This window comes from Schistocerca gregaria, chromosome 3 (assembly GCF_023897955.1).
Source record: "Schistocerca gregaria isolate iqSchGreg1 chromosome 3, iqSchGreg1.2, whole genome shotgun sequence".
In the NCBI taxonomy this organism is placed as follows: domain Eukaryota; kingdom Metazoa; phylum Arthropoda; class Insecta; order Orthoptera; family Acrididae; genus Schistocerca; species Schistocerca gregaria.
In genome coordinates this window covers 741117930-741132367 of record NC_064922.1, presented here as the reverse complement: position 1 = coordinate 741132367, position 14438 = coordinate 741117930, and the positions used below count along the sequence as shown (strand labels likewise).

At 38.0% G+C, this 14438-nt stretch overlaps 1 protein-coding gene across 1 annotated transcript in view; it reads right to left on the bottom strand.

Annotated features, from left to right (window-relative positions):
- Window positions 1-14438, bottom strand: part of LOC126353832 (HEAT repeat-containing protein 3) — a 233724-nt gene that overhangs the window by 62675 nt on the left and 156611 nt on the right. The window contains exon 7 of the mRNA XM_050002965.1: window positions 7113-7367. Within this exon, the coding sequence (XP_049858922.1) occupies window positions 7113-7367 (255 nt within the window). The remainder of the gene's footprint in view (window positions 1-7112; window positions 7368-14438) is intronic.

The following is a 14438-nucleotide window of genomic DNA, read 5'->3' as shown; positions in this document are numbered from 1 at the left end:
CTCACATATTCGAGACTTGTAGAAAAATGTTTACATAGAGAGACACTGAACCGTAATGAAATTTTAAAGAGTCATATTTGGCTGTGATGCCCCAAAACTACATTCTGTGGTGCTGAAACTACTCAGCTAGCAACAAATGATGCTGGTCTATATCATTAGGTTGGTGCATAACTGTGTAGCATTTTTGTTTCGCATGTTGGTATTCCAGTTGCTAAGGGTTTATTTATCAATTGTCATTTTGTCATTTGTAGATAGTGAGTGGAGCTGTGTATGCTAGAAAATGGAGTGAAAAGGTGACATAACCAAACATTTCTGACATACTCTTCCTTTTGAGTTCAGTAGAGCAATGACAGCAACGGACGCAACCATAAACTTTTGCGCCATGTATGGGGATATCGCCATTGAACAGTGCACAGAAAGAAAATGGTTTTCTCATTTTAACAAGGATCATTTTGACATTAGTGAGTCTTCACTTTCAGGAAGACCTTCAGGGCTTAATGAGGATCATATAAACATATTAATCCACAATGATCCCTTTCAGTGTGCTTGAGAACTGGCAAATGTGATGTACTATGGTGTGATCCTTCCACCATTGTGCGATATTTGCATGCAATGGGGAAGGTTCGAAAACTGGGTATTTGGTTACCACCTGCTTCAAGCACAAATCACAAAAATCAGCTTGTGGCTACATGTGCATCTCTGCCTGCTTGTCACTAATTGGCTCACAAACAACAATGACCATTCCTATCCTATATCATTACTGGTGATGTTAACATAAGGAAAAGGAAGGAACGGCTGAGCCCAAACAAAGTAGCAACTCCCTGTACAAAGAGCTGGGCACATTCACAAAAGACAATGTTATGCATTTGGTGCAACAGCGATGGTATGGTGTACTACGAATTGCTTTCCTAAGGTGTAACTGTCACTGCTGACATTTACTGTACACAACAGAGACATTTTGTATATGAGTCCAAGAACAATGACCAGAAAGACAGCGTGATGCTACTCCATAACAACACCTGCCCACATTCTGCTAGACTGACAAAAACACTATACAGGAGGCAGATTGGGAAGTCATTCTGCATCCACCTTTTTAACCTGATCTTGTGCTCTTAGATTTTCATATTTGTCAAGCACTATTGAACAACTTTCACAGAACTTCCTTTCTGGACAAAAATGAACTCCAAACATGGCTCAAAGAGGTCTTTGTCTCAAAACAATGTGATTTCCACAGGTGCAAGATTGAAAAGTTAGCCCAGCATTGGCAGACAGTTGTAAATAATGAAGGAGAATATATTATTGATGATTAAAGTCTCTGATATGTGTATTTGTTGAGTTTATTAAATTTACAGAAAAACTCAATGAACTTATGCACCAATCCTATATGATAAGGGGGATGAAGAGAAAGAGAAGGTATTACAGCTTTTAGGGATGAATCCAGGGATGCACACATTACAAACATTGAGAGTCCTAGACAGGGAGCAGGTCGATAGGGCTGATGCAGCATTGACAAATGCATCCAAGATACAGGCAGTTGACGAGACCACAGGAAAGAGATGATGTTAAAGAAGACCCTCGTTCTGGTGCAGTAAGGTTTTGAACATCCATAAAATCAGAACATTTCAATGAAAAGTTGTTTAATTAAACCTGTTTTTCTACAAAGGTATTTTTTTTAAGGTAACCTGTTTAAAATGGTAATATTCATTGCTTAGGTTTCTTCCTACCAAAAGCTGTAGACTAATTCTTCTTATCTGTAATTATTTTTAAATTTTTATTCAGGTCTCTAAATTGTTCATTAACCCCATTCCTTACCAAGTCACACTGGTTAACGATCTCGCCATGTAACCCCGTATTAAAGTCAAAACGGCAGATTCTGGTTCAGATATTTATTATTTATTCCTAACTTTTCCTTGAGAGAGACTGCAAAATGCTCTTCTAACTTTTGAACCATCTCATCTATTTTTTTCTTTAAATCAGCTCTAGTGATCTCTAATTCATCCTTAAGCTCAATCACTGCCTGCTCCTTTGTCTCTGCAAGAGCCTTTTCAAATCTAACTCCTTAGCATACATATTTGGATTATTAGTATAGAATCTAACACCGAATGTTTATATCTGTGTATTTAATTGCTTTAGATCTACTGTTAATTCAGCCTTGTTTGCATTTAGCTTTGCATTTAAGTCCATATTCTAATTGCAGAGTTTCCCTTTTAATATTTGTGTGTTCAGAATCAAATTATTTGTTATCTAAGTTATGAACTGCTGCACCTGTAAATAAATTATGTTTTTAGTCTGAGTCAGTGCACTTTAATTGGTATCCATTTCTGCTGCAGTTACACTGTGCTATAGTCAGACACACTTCACTAACTTTTAACTCTCTACAAAGGAATGAAACACACTCCTCCATTTAACAAATGCTCATACTGCATCTCAACATACGAGCCCTGTACTATTTGAGATCGTCATTCGGCTTATGACATTTATGGCAAGTTCTCTAAACATCACCTGTCCTGCTGTGACTTCATTCAGCACTGTCATAGTCCATGCATTTTCTCAGTGACGCACTATGATACTCCACACTTGGATGCCAACTCATGGAGGTTACACACACACACACACACACACACACACACACACACTTTGGCAGCCAGATACTGTGTGTGTGTGTGTGTGTGTGTGTGTGTGTGTGTGTGTGTGTGTGTGTGTGTGTGTGTGCGCGCGCGTGCGCGCGTCGGGAGGGGGAGGGGGGGGGGGGGGGAGGGCAGCCTTCACCCATCTCCATGCAGTATTATTATCCATTCAGCAATCTTTATGATGTATTCTATCACACTCTTTTTGTAAAATTACTTTAATATTTTCCAGCAACTTATTTTCAGTGCACAGAGTCTCTTACCTTTCTCCGGTTTCATTTTCATAGTGGTGCCTTCAGTGTTCCCTAACCCTGTACCTCAACACCCTTCAGCAAAAATGCTCTCCCATAATTACACAATGGTCCCAAACACTGTTCCTCTATTTCTGACTGACCCTTGATTAGGCTTACCAAATTTTTTTTTTTTTTTGTCCAACCCACAATACACTACCATATTTTTCTCAGCCCAACCCAAGACATGGCTCTGAAATTAGCTAAAACCTTTGTCAGTTTACTGAAAGATGAAAGTTTATTTATTCAGTTGCATTTTTCTCTACACACAGCCCCTTTCAGAATTGGTTCGGTTGTTCATTTTAATTATATCTCTGAACACCACTAAAATTGCCGTTAGTGTTATCTACAGAAGAGAAGAGAAGAGAAGAGAAGAGAAGAGGAGGGGAGGGGAGGGGAGGGGAGGGGAAAGAAATCCGTAGTATAACGAACTACATTTTCTTTAAGTTTGTATTTTTTTGAACACTGCAAAACATACAGAGCCAAAATCTGAGTAGTTTCACCTGACATTTCACTGACATTTAAGAAAATGACTGAGCACTATGGGACTAAACGTTTGAGGTTATTAGTCCCAACATTTCAGAGATTAACTTGGAATCCCTCCTCTAGTCTGAAGTATGTTACAACAAGGTGAAGAGGTTTTCTTTCACATCTGCTTAAGCTATTTCATCATTACACTTACAAAACTGTTTTCCAAAGAATGCGATGCATTTTCAAAATGGCGAAATAATATTAACAATAACTGCTTTGGGTCTAGCAGAGAAACATTTTGGTCATGTAACTTTTTAACCAGTTGAACTGTGCAGTCGGATGTTTTGAAAACAACATTGTGTCTAGCAATATGGTATGAAAATATAGGCCCTTTAGAAGAACACTCCAGATCACTGTTATTCCCCTCTTTGGCTTTAAAAAATTATTTGGTGAAGCTCTCCTATGTTTAGATATTTGCACATGGTCTTCAATATTACCCTTCCGTTTAAGTGCAACTTAAAATTCTATAGTACACAGAGAGGTATAAACACATTCATTGTTACTGACATTGCACAATTAAAAAAAATTTTTATTCCTACTGAAGGTTAACATTAAACACGCACTTTCATCAAGGTCAGCACTCGCTCCAAGAATGGCTGAGAGGCACGGTCATATGAGAATATTTGAAGACACGATGTCAAAGATAAAGATCTAAAACAAATATCAAACCCCATAGATTTTTGCAACACCAGAAAGCTCTAAAAATTAGGACTGTCCAGACTGCTCTTGGAGTATGGTAAGCCTACCTTTGGTATTCTCTTAAAGGTCTTACTTTAAAACTTGGTATCTCCAATTCCAATCCATTTCTCAAACTCCAAACAATCAATCACCAGTCCTTATTCACCTTGTTCGTCTATACATAGCCTCTGCCAAACACCACTCCCAATACATCATGCTTCTGATTAAAACCTTGCACATCTTGGTACCTGTATCAGCTGGCACACAAATTGCGACTTCCTTTGATACAGCCATAACCTTGGCAAAATGCCTCACACCACGTGAGGAAGCTATTTTTCTCTCTCACGAACATTGTCCATTAACACTGCTGCCAACCACTGCTCTCCTCTCCTCCAAGCCCAGTGTGGCCTCCATACTGGATCTCCCAATCCCAGAATATCTCCCATCCAAGACCAATCAAGCTCCAAAACCTCAAAATCCCAACCCCCCTCCTCCCATTCAATCCTAGACCTCTCATCCAGATACTTCTCTTATCCAGAGAGATCCTTTCTTTCAAATGGGAAATGAATGGCCTGGATTTACTCCTGAACTTTTTATCTCCCCCCCCCCCCCCCCCAAAGAACAAACAAACTGTTCCAAAAGTTAAACAATAATTTTTTTCTGCTTCTGAATGTGTCTATCGGTATAACTAAAATTTTCCTTCTCAAGGTAAGCATCAGGCAGTCACTGACTCCTATAATTTTAGTTATCAAACTTATCCATCTTCTGTGGTCTATCTCTAAATCTGGTGCAATTTATTGAGCTCTTACACGTGAAAGACACTTACAGGAATTTTCATATTCATTTAAAACATGTTATTACTTTGAAACATTGTTCCACCACTTCATTTATGACTGACAAGGTACTGCAAACCATTTGAGTGCAAATAAAAAACAGTAAAGTGCATAACTACTGTCTATGATGTAATGCAATAAGTTCTTTCTCCAAAGAAGACACACAGCGTACATTGCTCACATTTAATTCTTCTGCAGATATTAGATTGTTTGACATAATTCTCCATGGAATTTTGTACCCTAAGCATTCATGTTGGATTTTTAAAAATAATACCTTGTTTCTTCTTTCGTGTTTATGATGCACACCTATGAGCCCACAATGAGTTGCAAAATCCTGTATTATTCTTGATAACACCATTGTTCACTAATATAGGATAAGTCTCGGAGATATGATCCATGTATGTACAAGGGTGGGGGGGATTCATTTTCAAGCGAGTGACTGCTACAATTCCGAGGTCAATGCTGAAAATAACTTCATCAGTTTAATTTGTGGTTAATTATGACATTCTATTAACTAATTTTTAATAATTAATCATTTATCCCTGAAATAATCAAGAGTGTATTACATGTCATATGAATGTTCAGCACTGTCCGCCTTTTTAATTAACTTCGGTCAACTGACTAAATAAACACTCAAAAGTGCTGAAAAAGTAATGCAAAATCTTTCTATTCCAAAACACTAATTTTACATTTTTGTGGTTCTAAAATTTAGTTAGGGGTATAAAAAAAATTTGCTTCATAACTGAGACGATGAATGCAATTTCAAGCCTGAAAAGGCACTGATTGAGAATGTCTAAAATAATGAAAAATGCTCTGGAAGTAATGAAGACAAAGTAATTGTTTTTTTTTCCATCTATTTTAAGTGCAAAGGCAATTACAGAGACTGCAGGTGACAGTTGCAGAAAATGGCTACTGCAGTTTTCAACAAAACTGTGGAAGAAACATTTGCATACTCTAAGCAAAGAAACTGTTAGGAGGGAGACTGGTCTTTCTCCAATAATGGAACAAACTTTGACTGGAGATGATTTGTTGGAAATAAACAGCATTAACATAAAAGATGATACACACGAAAATCACATTCTTGAATGTTTGTATTAACTGTACAGTCCTGACTATAGCTGGAGAGCATTAATCATTATTTTATTTTGATTGCAGACACAGTGGGAGAGAAAATTCAATTGATAAATATCAGTACAATAGTACAGTTTCATTCACAGATTTTTCAAAATAAAATTACAAGTAATTAGAAGACCCTCACTGCTAATTGTCTCTGTTTGTATGCACTAGTGCAGTCATTTACTAAATACTACTCGATAGCTTCTCTGGAAGGGTTGAACAGAAATTCTTCGCAAGTATGAAAATTTCACTTCCTGGGACTTCTAAATATGGTTTCCATTTACTTTGGGTAGAGAAGAAATGTAATCACACATCTTGATATGGGATTTCTCTGGAAAATCACTAGTTTTTGCCACCCTGTGGACAGATCCATTGTTGCATCAGAAAAATAATGCACCCAGACTCATTTCTGGCAGCTTTTGGAAAGTTTAATCCAGCATACCTCTTCTCTTCCAAATGTACTTATGGTGGTGTGACCACTTTCTGAACATTTCATGGACAAATGAACACCACTTTGCCTCTAGTTAAAACTATTACTGTTACCGACAGAGATGTCAACGTTAAATAGTGGCTGATTCATCAGAATTCCCCTACCAACACATACCCAGTATATTTCACAGCGTAAGCATCGTATCTTTGGGTTACACAGCATAGTATCCACCCACTAACAGTAAGGCCTCCTTATAAAAACAATTTTATGTAAGAGATAACAATGAATCAAGCTTTTACTGTACAACGTTTGTGACAACAGGCATATTACTTTGTATTTTTTCCCCTTCCCTCCAGAGGATCTGGGGCACATTGTTCACGAGACTCACTCACTCACACACACACACACACACACACACACACACACACACACACACACACACACACAGCTTTCTTCTTTCTTTGATCAGAGGATATTTCTTTTACAAAGCAAGTCCCATTTCTATCCTTACAGAGAAAGACAATTTTACATTCCAATAATATAATATTTTTAATAATTCTAAACATACTACAAAAATACTCAAACAAAGTAAAATAATTCAACATACCATCACCAGAGCAAATATTTGTCAAAATTTCCAGACATGTCTGCTGCCCCTCAAACAATGTCTGTGTATCTGCTATAAGTTTCTCCTGTTCCTTCAGTTTTTCAGTGTCTTCTATCACTTTATCATCATCTTTACTCTGAGCAAGTGAGGTTGCCAAGGTGTCCAGCACTTGGCAGTGATCTACTTCCAACACAGATCCCAGTACAGCAAGAATCCGAGCTGTAGATATCTTTGCTCTGATGTTTAAAGCCACACCTGTGGATTTAAAGTATGTGTGTAGAAGGGAACATTACGGTGAAATACACATAACATGGCATATCCACATACATGAATATCCTCCACAATAATTTTCAACCTAGTTATGAATGTGTACAAAAGTTATAAAAAAATCTCCTGCTAACCACTACATAAAAGCAATTACAATCCAGAAAAAGAAACTAGTGAACTATAGCAGCTATCACTTGCAGCTTACAGATCATCAGTGTTTCACGGAATTGCTGATGGGCATATGTATTGCTAGAGGATGAACTATGTTGTATAGAACAGAGGTTCAGATAGATTATTTGAGAAGATGGATGGGAAATAGCATAATATAATGTATCATTTGCATAATATAATGTATCATTAAACACTGGATTTCAAACTGGCTGCTGCTGACAAATACATGAAAAAAGTAAATAAATAAAAACAGGAAGAATGATAAGAAAAAGTGTGTGTGTGTGTGTGGGGGGGGGGGGGGGGGGGGGGGAGGGGAGGGGGGGGGGGGTCATATGCTCAGCAAGGAGGGCGGAGAAGGGAAGGATGAAAGCAGAAGGAAGAGGAAGATGGGAGTGGAGAACAGGAACAGGAGATGGGAAAAGTATTATTATTATTATTAAAATTATTATTAGTGAAATGTTAGTGGAAGGAGAGGGGCGAGTAGCAGAAGGAGAAAGTGACATTGTGTTTCATTTGGCATTATAAGTTTTTTAAAGTTAGTTTGTTACTTTAAAGGTGATGCTATTACGATTGTATACATGTTGCAAAACTATTTTTTGAAGGTACTGTAAGGAGTCAACTCTACATACACTTATTTGTACATGTTAGCCCACTGGCAACTACACATGTTAACACGCATTTGTTACAACAGGTATATAATAACAAAATGGCAGCCATCTAAGAACCAAAATTTGAAAATGTTCACAATGTTGTGGAATAACATTTGCACTCTTGAAAACAGAAAGTATACTAACAATTCTAAACATGAAAAATACTCTAGTTCTACAGGATCTAAAACAGTTAAAAATGTCATGCTGAATTAAACAATGAGACACATCTTCAGCTAAACTGGTTATCACCAGATTTTTGAAATTTCAGCTGTCAAGGAAATTCAGGCTACTGTTCCTGTTGATTAAATTGACTAGCACTCCAATCTCTGGTGTTTCATTTATTAGGTTGTGCTAGAAATTTGGCGAGAGCACTTATAGCCTTCAGGACGGCTAAGGAAGCTACTGAAAAATTTATGGAGAAAAGTGATGATAATGCCAGGAAGTGTGGGAATCTGGACATTAATTGAAGCACTAATCAGTAATCTCTCAGTGTCAAAAAGACACGTGACTGACAACATTTTTGAATGCAAGCATTACATTTAATCTGATCTAAGAAGAGTTTGACAGAGCACTGAAAGACCTAAGTCGAAACAAGGCCCCGGGAGCAGACAACACTTCATTAGAACTAGTGACAGCCTTGGGAGAGCCAGGTCTAACAAAACTCTACTATCTGGCGAGCAAGATGTATGAAACAGGTGAAAGACCCTCAGGCTTCAAGAAGAATATAATAACTCCAATCCCAAAGAAAGCAGGTGTTGACAGACGTGAAAATTATCGAACTATCAGTTTAATAAGCCACTGCTGCAAAATACTAACACGAATTCTTTACAGATGAATGGAAAAACTGGTACATGCCAACCTCGGGGAAGATTAGTTTGGATTCTGTAGAAATGTTGAACACGAGAGCCAATACTGACCATATGACTTATCTTAGAACCTAGATTAAGAAAAGGCAAGCCTACATTTCTAGCATTTGCAGACTTAGAAAAAGCTTTTGGCAATGTTGACTGGAATACTCTGTTTCAAATTCTGAAGGTGGCATGGGTAAAATACAGGGAGTGAAATGCTATTTACAATTTGAACAGAAACCAGATGGCAGTTATAAGAGTGGAAGGGCATGAAAGGGAAGCAATGGTTGGGAAGGGAGTGGGACAGGGTTGTAGCTTCTCCCAGATGTTTATTAATCTGTACATTGAGCAAGCAGTAAAGGAAACAAAAGAAAAATTCGGAGTAGGTATTAAAATCCATGGAGAAGAAATAAAAACTTTTAGGTTCGTTGATGACATTTTAATTCTGTCAGAGGCAGCAAAGGACCTGGAAGAGCAGCTGAACGGAATGGACATGGTCTTGAAAGGAGGATATAAGATGATCATCAACAAAAGCAAAACAAGAATAATGGAATGTAATTGAATTAAATCAAGTGATTCTGCGGTAATTAGATTAGGAAATGAGACGCTTTAAGTAGTAAATGAGTTTTGCTATTTGGGGAACAAAATAACTGATGATAGTCTAAGTAGAGAGGATATAAAATGTAGACTGACAATGGCAAGGAAAGCGTTCCTGAAAAAAGAGAAATTTGTTAACATCGAGTACAGATTTAAGTGTCGGGAAGTTGTTTCTGAAAGTATTTGTATGGAGTGTAGCCATGTATGGAAGTGAAACATGGACGATAAATAGTTTAAACAAGAAGAGAATAGAAGCTTTCGAAATGTGGTGCTTCAGAAGAATGCTGAAGATTAGATCACATAACTAATGAGGAGGTATTGAATAGAATTGGAGAGAAGAGAAATTTGTGGCACAACTTGACTAGAAGGAGGGATCAGTTGGTAGGGCATATTCTGAGGCATCAAGGGATCACCAATTTAGTATTGGGGGCAGTGTGGAGGATAAAAATCGCAGAGGGAGACAAATAGATGAATACACTAAACAGATTCAGAAGGATGTAGGTTGCAGTAGGTACTGGGAGATGATGAACCTTGCACAGGATAGAGTAGCATGGAGAGCTGCATCAAACCAGTCTCTGAAGTGAAGGGAGATGAAGGTGTTTCTTTTCTGTAAGTGCTTTCCATGCATCCTATATTTTCTAATTCTGAGTGACTAGGGACTACTAATTCCATTATTGCCACAATATTAGCTGTTCTAGGCAGAAGACGTGCTTTGTTGGTACTGCACATTTTCGCAATTATGATCGAGGTAAACTGACAGTGCAGTGCTCATCTTCAGCATACTAGAGTAGATGTTTTCTTAAAATCAGCTAACTAAAGAAATCTGTGCAATTAACACTTTTATTTATATATAAAAGGCAATTTTGGAATTTTCCTTATGTGAGACTGCGTATGCCAGATTCATGTGCCAATTTGAAATTCTAAATTTTCATATTTTACTGTTTGCATAATTTCTGTGTAATCTTTCATTGAGTGTATCAATATGTACTTGTCTGTATTGTGATATATTGTGAAATTTTGAAAGTTTTTAATGCAAAAATGAACTCATACTGGTACTCTTTTTATCAAGTAGAAGTTTAAACTTATTTGTGCGGTTTTAAAATTTTTGAAAACAGCAGGCCTACCCTCGTCCAAAATAATCATTCTCTAATTTTACTGTATAATTACATGAGCAATAGTTCTGTTGCCTTAATAGAAGTATTGTTTTGTGTATTTGCTTCAATTCTTAGTTTAAAAGGCCATCATCAGGCTTAGATTTTGAAGTTTTTATTCACTGTCCTGTAAAACACTGTAGCAACCACAATGCAGCCCCACTGTTAATGCTATTCTCAAACACAGGATGAGTTAGGTAACGTTTGTAAGTAGTTCAAAATCGCCTTATCCACTGTCAAATGATTGGCAGTTGCTGTGAATTGGTGTGTTGGAGGAGCTAACGAGAGTCATTTAACAGTGCCTGTGATATAAAAGGCACCTCAAGTACTATCTTCTGCCGCAGATCCCATCTCCTCTGCTGAAAGTATGGGATCTGTCATCACTCGTCCACTTGACTGTGCGTGGCATGTCAATTGCAGATCTAGGCATCCTGTGCAGGGTAGAAAGAGACAAGGGAGGACTCAGGGTGCTCCCCCAACCAATGCTGTCTTTCACCGAACAGAAGCTGAGGCAGTGGGACTCAATTCACCTGTGTTGGGGAAACCTGCTTTGTTCTCTATCAAGAGGCGGCAAACACAGAAGGGTAGGTTCTATAAATCATAGGCAGCTGAACAGGTTGAAGACACTATTTCAGCAGCCACAAATGGAACAGGGTCCAACCAACTGCAGATTGTGGCACATGTTGGAACAAACAATGCCTGTCATCTAGGCACCGAAATAATACTTTGATCATTTCAGCGACGCAGAGAGAAGGTTGAGAAGACCAGGCCTGCCCATGGAGCTTCAATGAAGCTCACAATTAGCAGCATTGTCCCGACAAATTATCGTGGTCCCCCAGTTCTGAGTCAAGTGGAAGGACGAACCAGAGAATGCAAAGGTTCTGTGACAAGCTAGGGTGCCACTTTCTGGACTTGTGTCATCATAGGATTGAGAATTATTGGGTTCCACTAAAGTGATCAGGGATGTACTACACTTCAGAGGCTGCTACCCAGGTAGCTGTCTGTGTGTGGGGTGCAAACCAGGATGCTTTTAAGATTAGGCTATTCTCCATCCAGTCCCAATGACGACAGCTGTGCAAGACCCAGAAGTATAACTGTAGGATCCAAGAGAATATTAAAATACTAGCAGTTAGCTGCCAAGGCATTTGCAACCATTGCCAGAGTTTGAAGCACTCCTGAAAAGCAGCAAAGCTCACATAATATTTGGTACAGAAAGCTGGTTTAAACTGAAGACTGATAGTCAGATTTTTGGGGAAAACTGAAGTGTATAACAAAAGGCTACTGGCAAATTGAGGTAGTACATTTGTTACAGCAGACAAAAACTCAAATCCACCGAAGTAGAAATTGAAGCTGCATGCGGGATGGTTTGGACTAGGCTCAGTGTCAAGGGTGGACATAAATGATAATCAGATCCTTCTATAGCCCACCACACTCAACTTCTGATCTAATTGGAAACTTCCGAGAAAACCTCACATCACTTGTGTTTAAGTTTCCCAATCATTTTGTAATGATCTGTAGAGACTTTAATCATTCTAACATCAATTTGAAAAGTTACAGTTTTGTCAGTAGTGGGCATGACAAGACATCCTGTGAAACATTACAAAATGCATTCTTTGAAAATTAGCTTGAGCAGATAGTTAAGAACTACACTTATAATGGAAATATTTAGAGCTAATTGCGACCTGACCTCTTTGAGTTTGTCCACATCGAAACTGGTATCAGTGACCATGATGCGGTTGTGGCAACAATGATTACCAAATAGAAAGGACAACATAAATAGGTGGAAAGATAAGTACGTTCAGTAAACTACATTTTAAAAAGTGCATAAACACACAATTATTAAAACTTGAGTAAGGTGAATGCTTACCTTTTGAAACAATTTTCTCCTCACAGATGACACTTATTTGACACTGTTGCAGACACTTTCATTGAAGAATGATAGTTCCAAATCAGAGCCTATAACCTGACAGAGTTCTGAAGAAACGTTCTATTAGCATGTAGCTGGATCTGCGTTGTGACAATACTGTCCACTTAAGTCACTGATTAAACAGAGACTCGGGTTGAGCAGCACTGTGCTCTGACATAAATAACTTTATAGCTGTGGAGGCAAAAGGAAAAATATGGAGGCATTTTCACACAGATACCTCTAATTGAGGTGTCTGGCAGTAACTATCTTTACTTTTGATGTTGTCATAAATTACCAATTTCTGCATGAGACTGTTCTGCGACTGACCCAACGTAAGGTATCTAGTGAATTTTGGGACTGGATTGAGGATTTTTTGATAGGCGGGACGTAGCAAGTTATCTTGGATGGAGAGTCATCATCAGATGTGGAAGTAACTTCAAGTGTGCCCAAGGAAGTGTGTTGAGACCATTGCTGTTCATGTTTTACATTAATTGTCTTGCAAAAAATGTTCATAGAAACCTCAGATTTTTTGAAAATGATGCAGTCATCAATAATAAAGTACTGCCCGAAAGAAGCAGCATAAATATTCACTCATCAAACAGCACAAGCCTTAAAAAAATAATATATCATCAATTGGTATTGTTTGTGATCTCTCCAAGGTGTTTGACTGTGTAGATTGTGATACTCTCTTAGAAAAACTCAACTTTCATGGAACTGATGGCTTTACATACAGCTCGTTTGAATGATATTTGCTAAACAGAATGCAAAAGGTTGTGCTGAATAGTTCAAGCAATGTTAGAAAGATAGAAGATTTTAGTGATTGGAGTAAAATCACAAAGGGAGCCCCAAAGGCTTTAGTTTTTGATGCAGTCCAATTCCTTATATATGTTAATGACATACCACTTAACAGACAAAGAGGAAAATCGATACATTTTGCAGATGATACTAGTGTTACAATAAATCGTGTTTGAGAGAAAACAACAGAAGCGATTGTTAATGATGTTTTACAAGTAGTTATTAAGTGGTTCTCTGAAAATGGACTCCCCCTAAATTTTGAGAAAAACACTACATTCAATCCTGTACAACAAAGACTGTCATACCAACAACTGATGTAACACACGAGCAGGAGTCAGTAAAAAGGTTAGAATGCTCAAAATTTCTGAGCGTACATACTGATGAAAACTTGAACTGGAAGGAGCATACTACTGGGCTTCTCAAACAAATAAGATCAGCTTACAAACCTACAACTCTAGCAGGAAATTTATCTTTATTACCCCCTTGTTAAAACTGTCAGTGGCTCAGAGAAGAGTTCAGTATGCACCAATAAAATTTCTTGATCATTTGCCCAATAACATAACATGTCTGATAGGTAGTGAAGCAAATTTTACGAGGGGCATTTGAAAAGTTCGTGCACAGTCCGAGAGATGGCACCACCGGTGCATATCGCGGTCATGTTTAGTCAATAGCATCTTTCAAAAGAACGCACACCAAGATCCAGCAATATTGGTCTATTTCTTTGTCTTTGGCATTCGTGAGAATCAAGGAAGTCGAGTGATTGTCAAAAAATGGATGAAAAAGAATTTCGTATGGTGATTAAACATTACTATATGAAAGGCAAAACGCCTCAGGAGACTAAAGGGAAGCTTTATAAACATTATGGTGACTCTGCACCTTCAATTAGAACAGTTTATAAGTGGTTTCAAAATTTTTGGAGTGGCCATATGGGCACAAGTGAA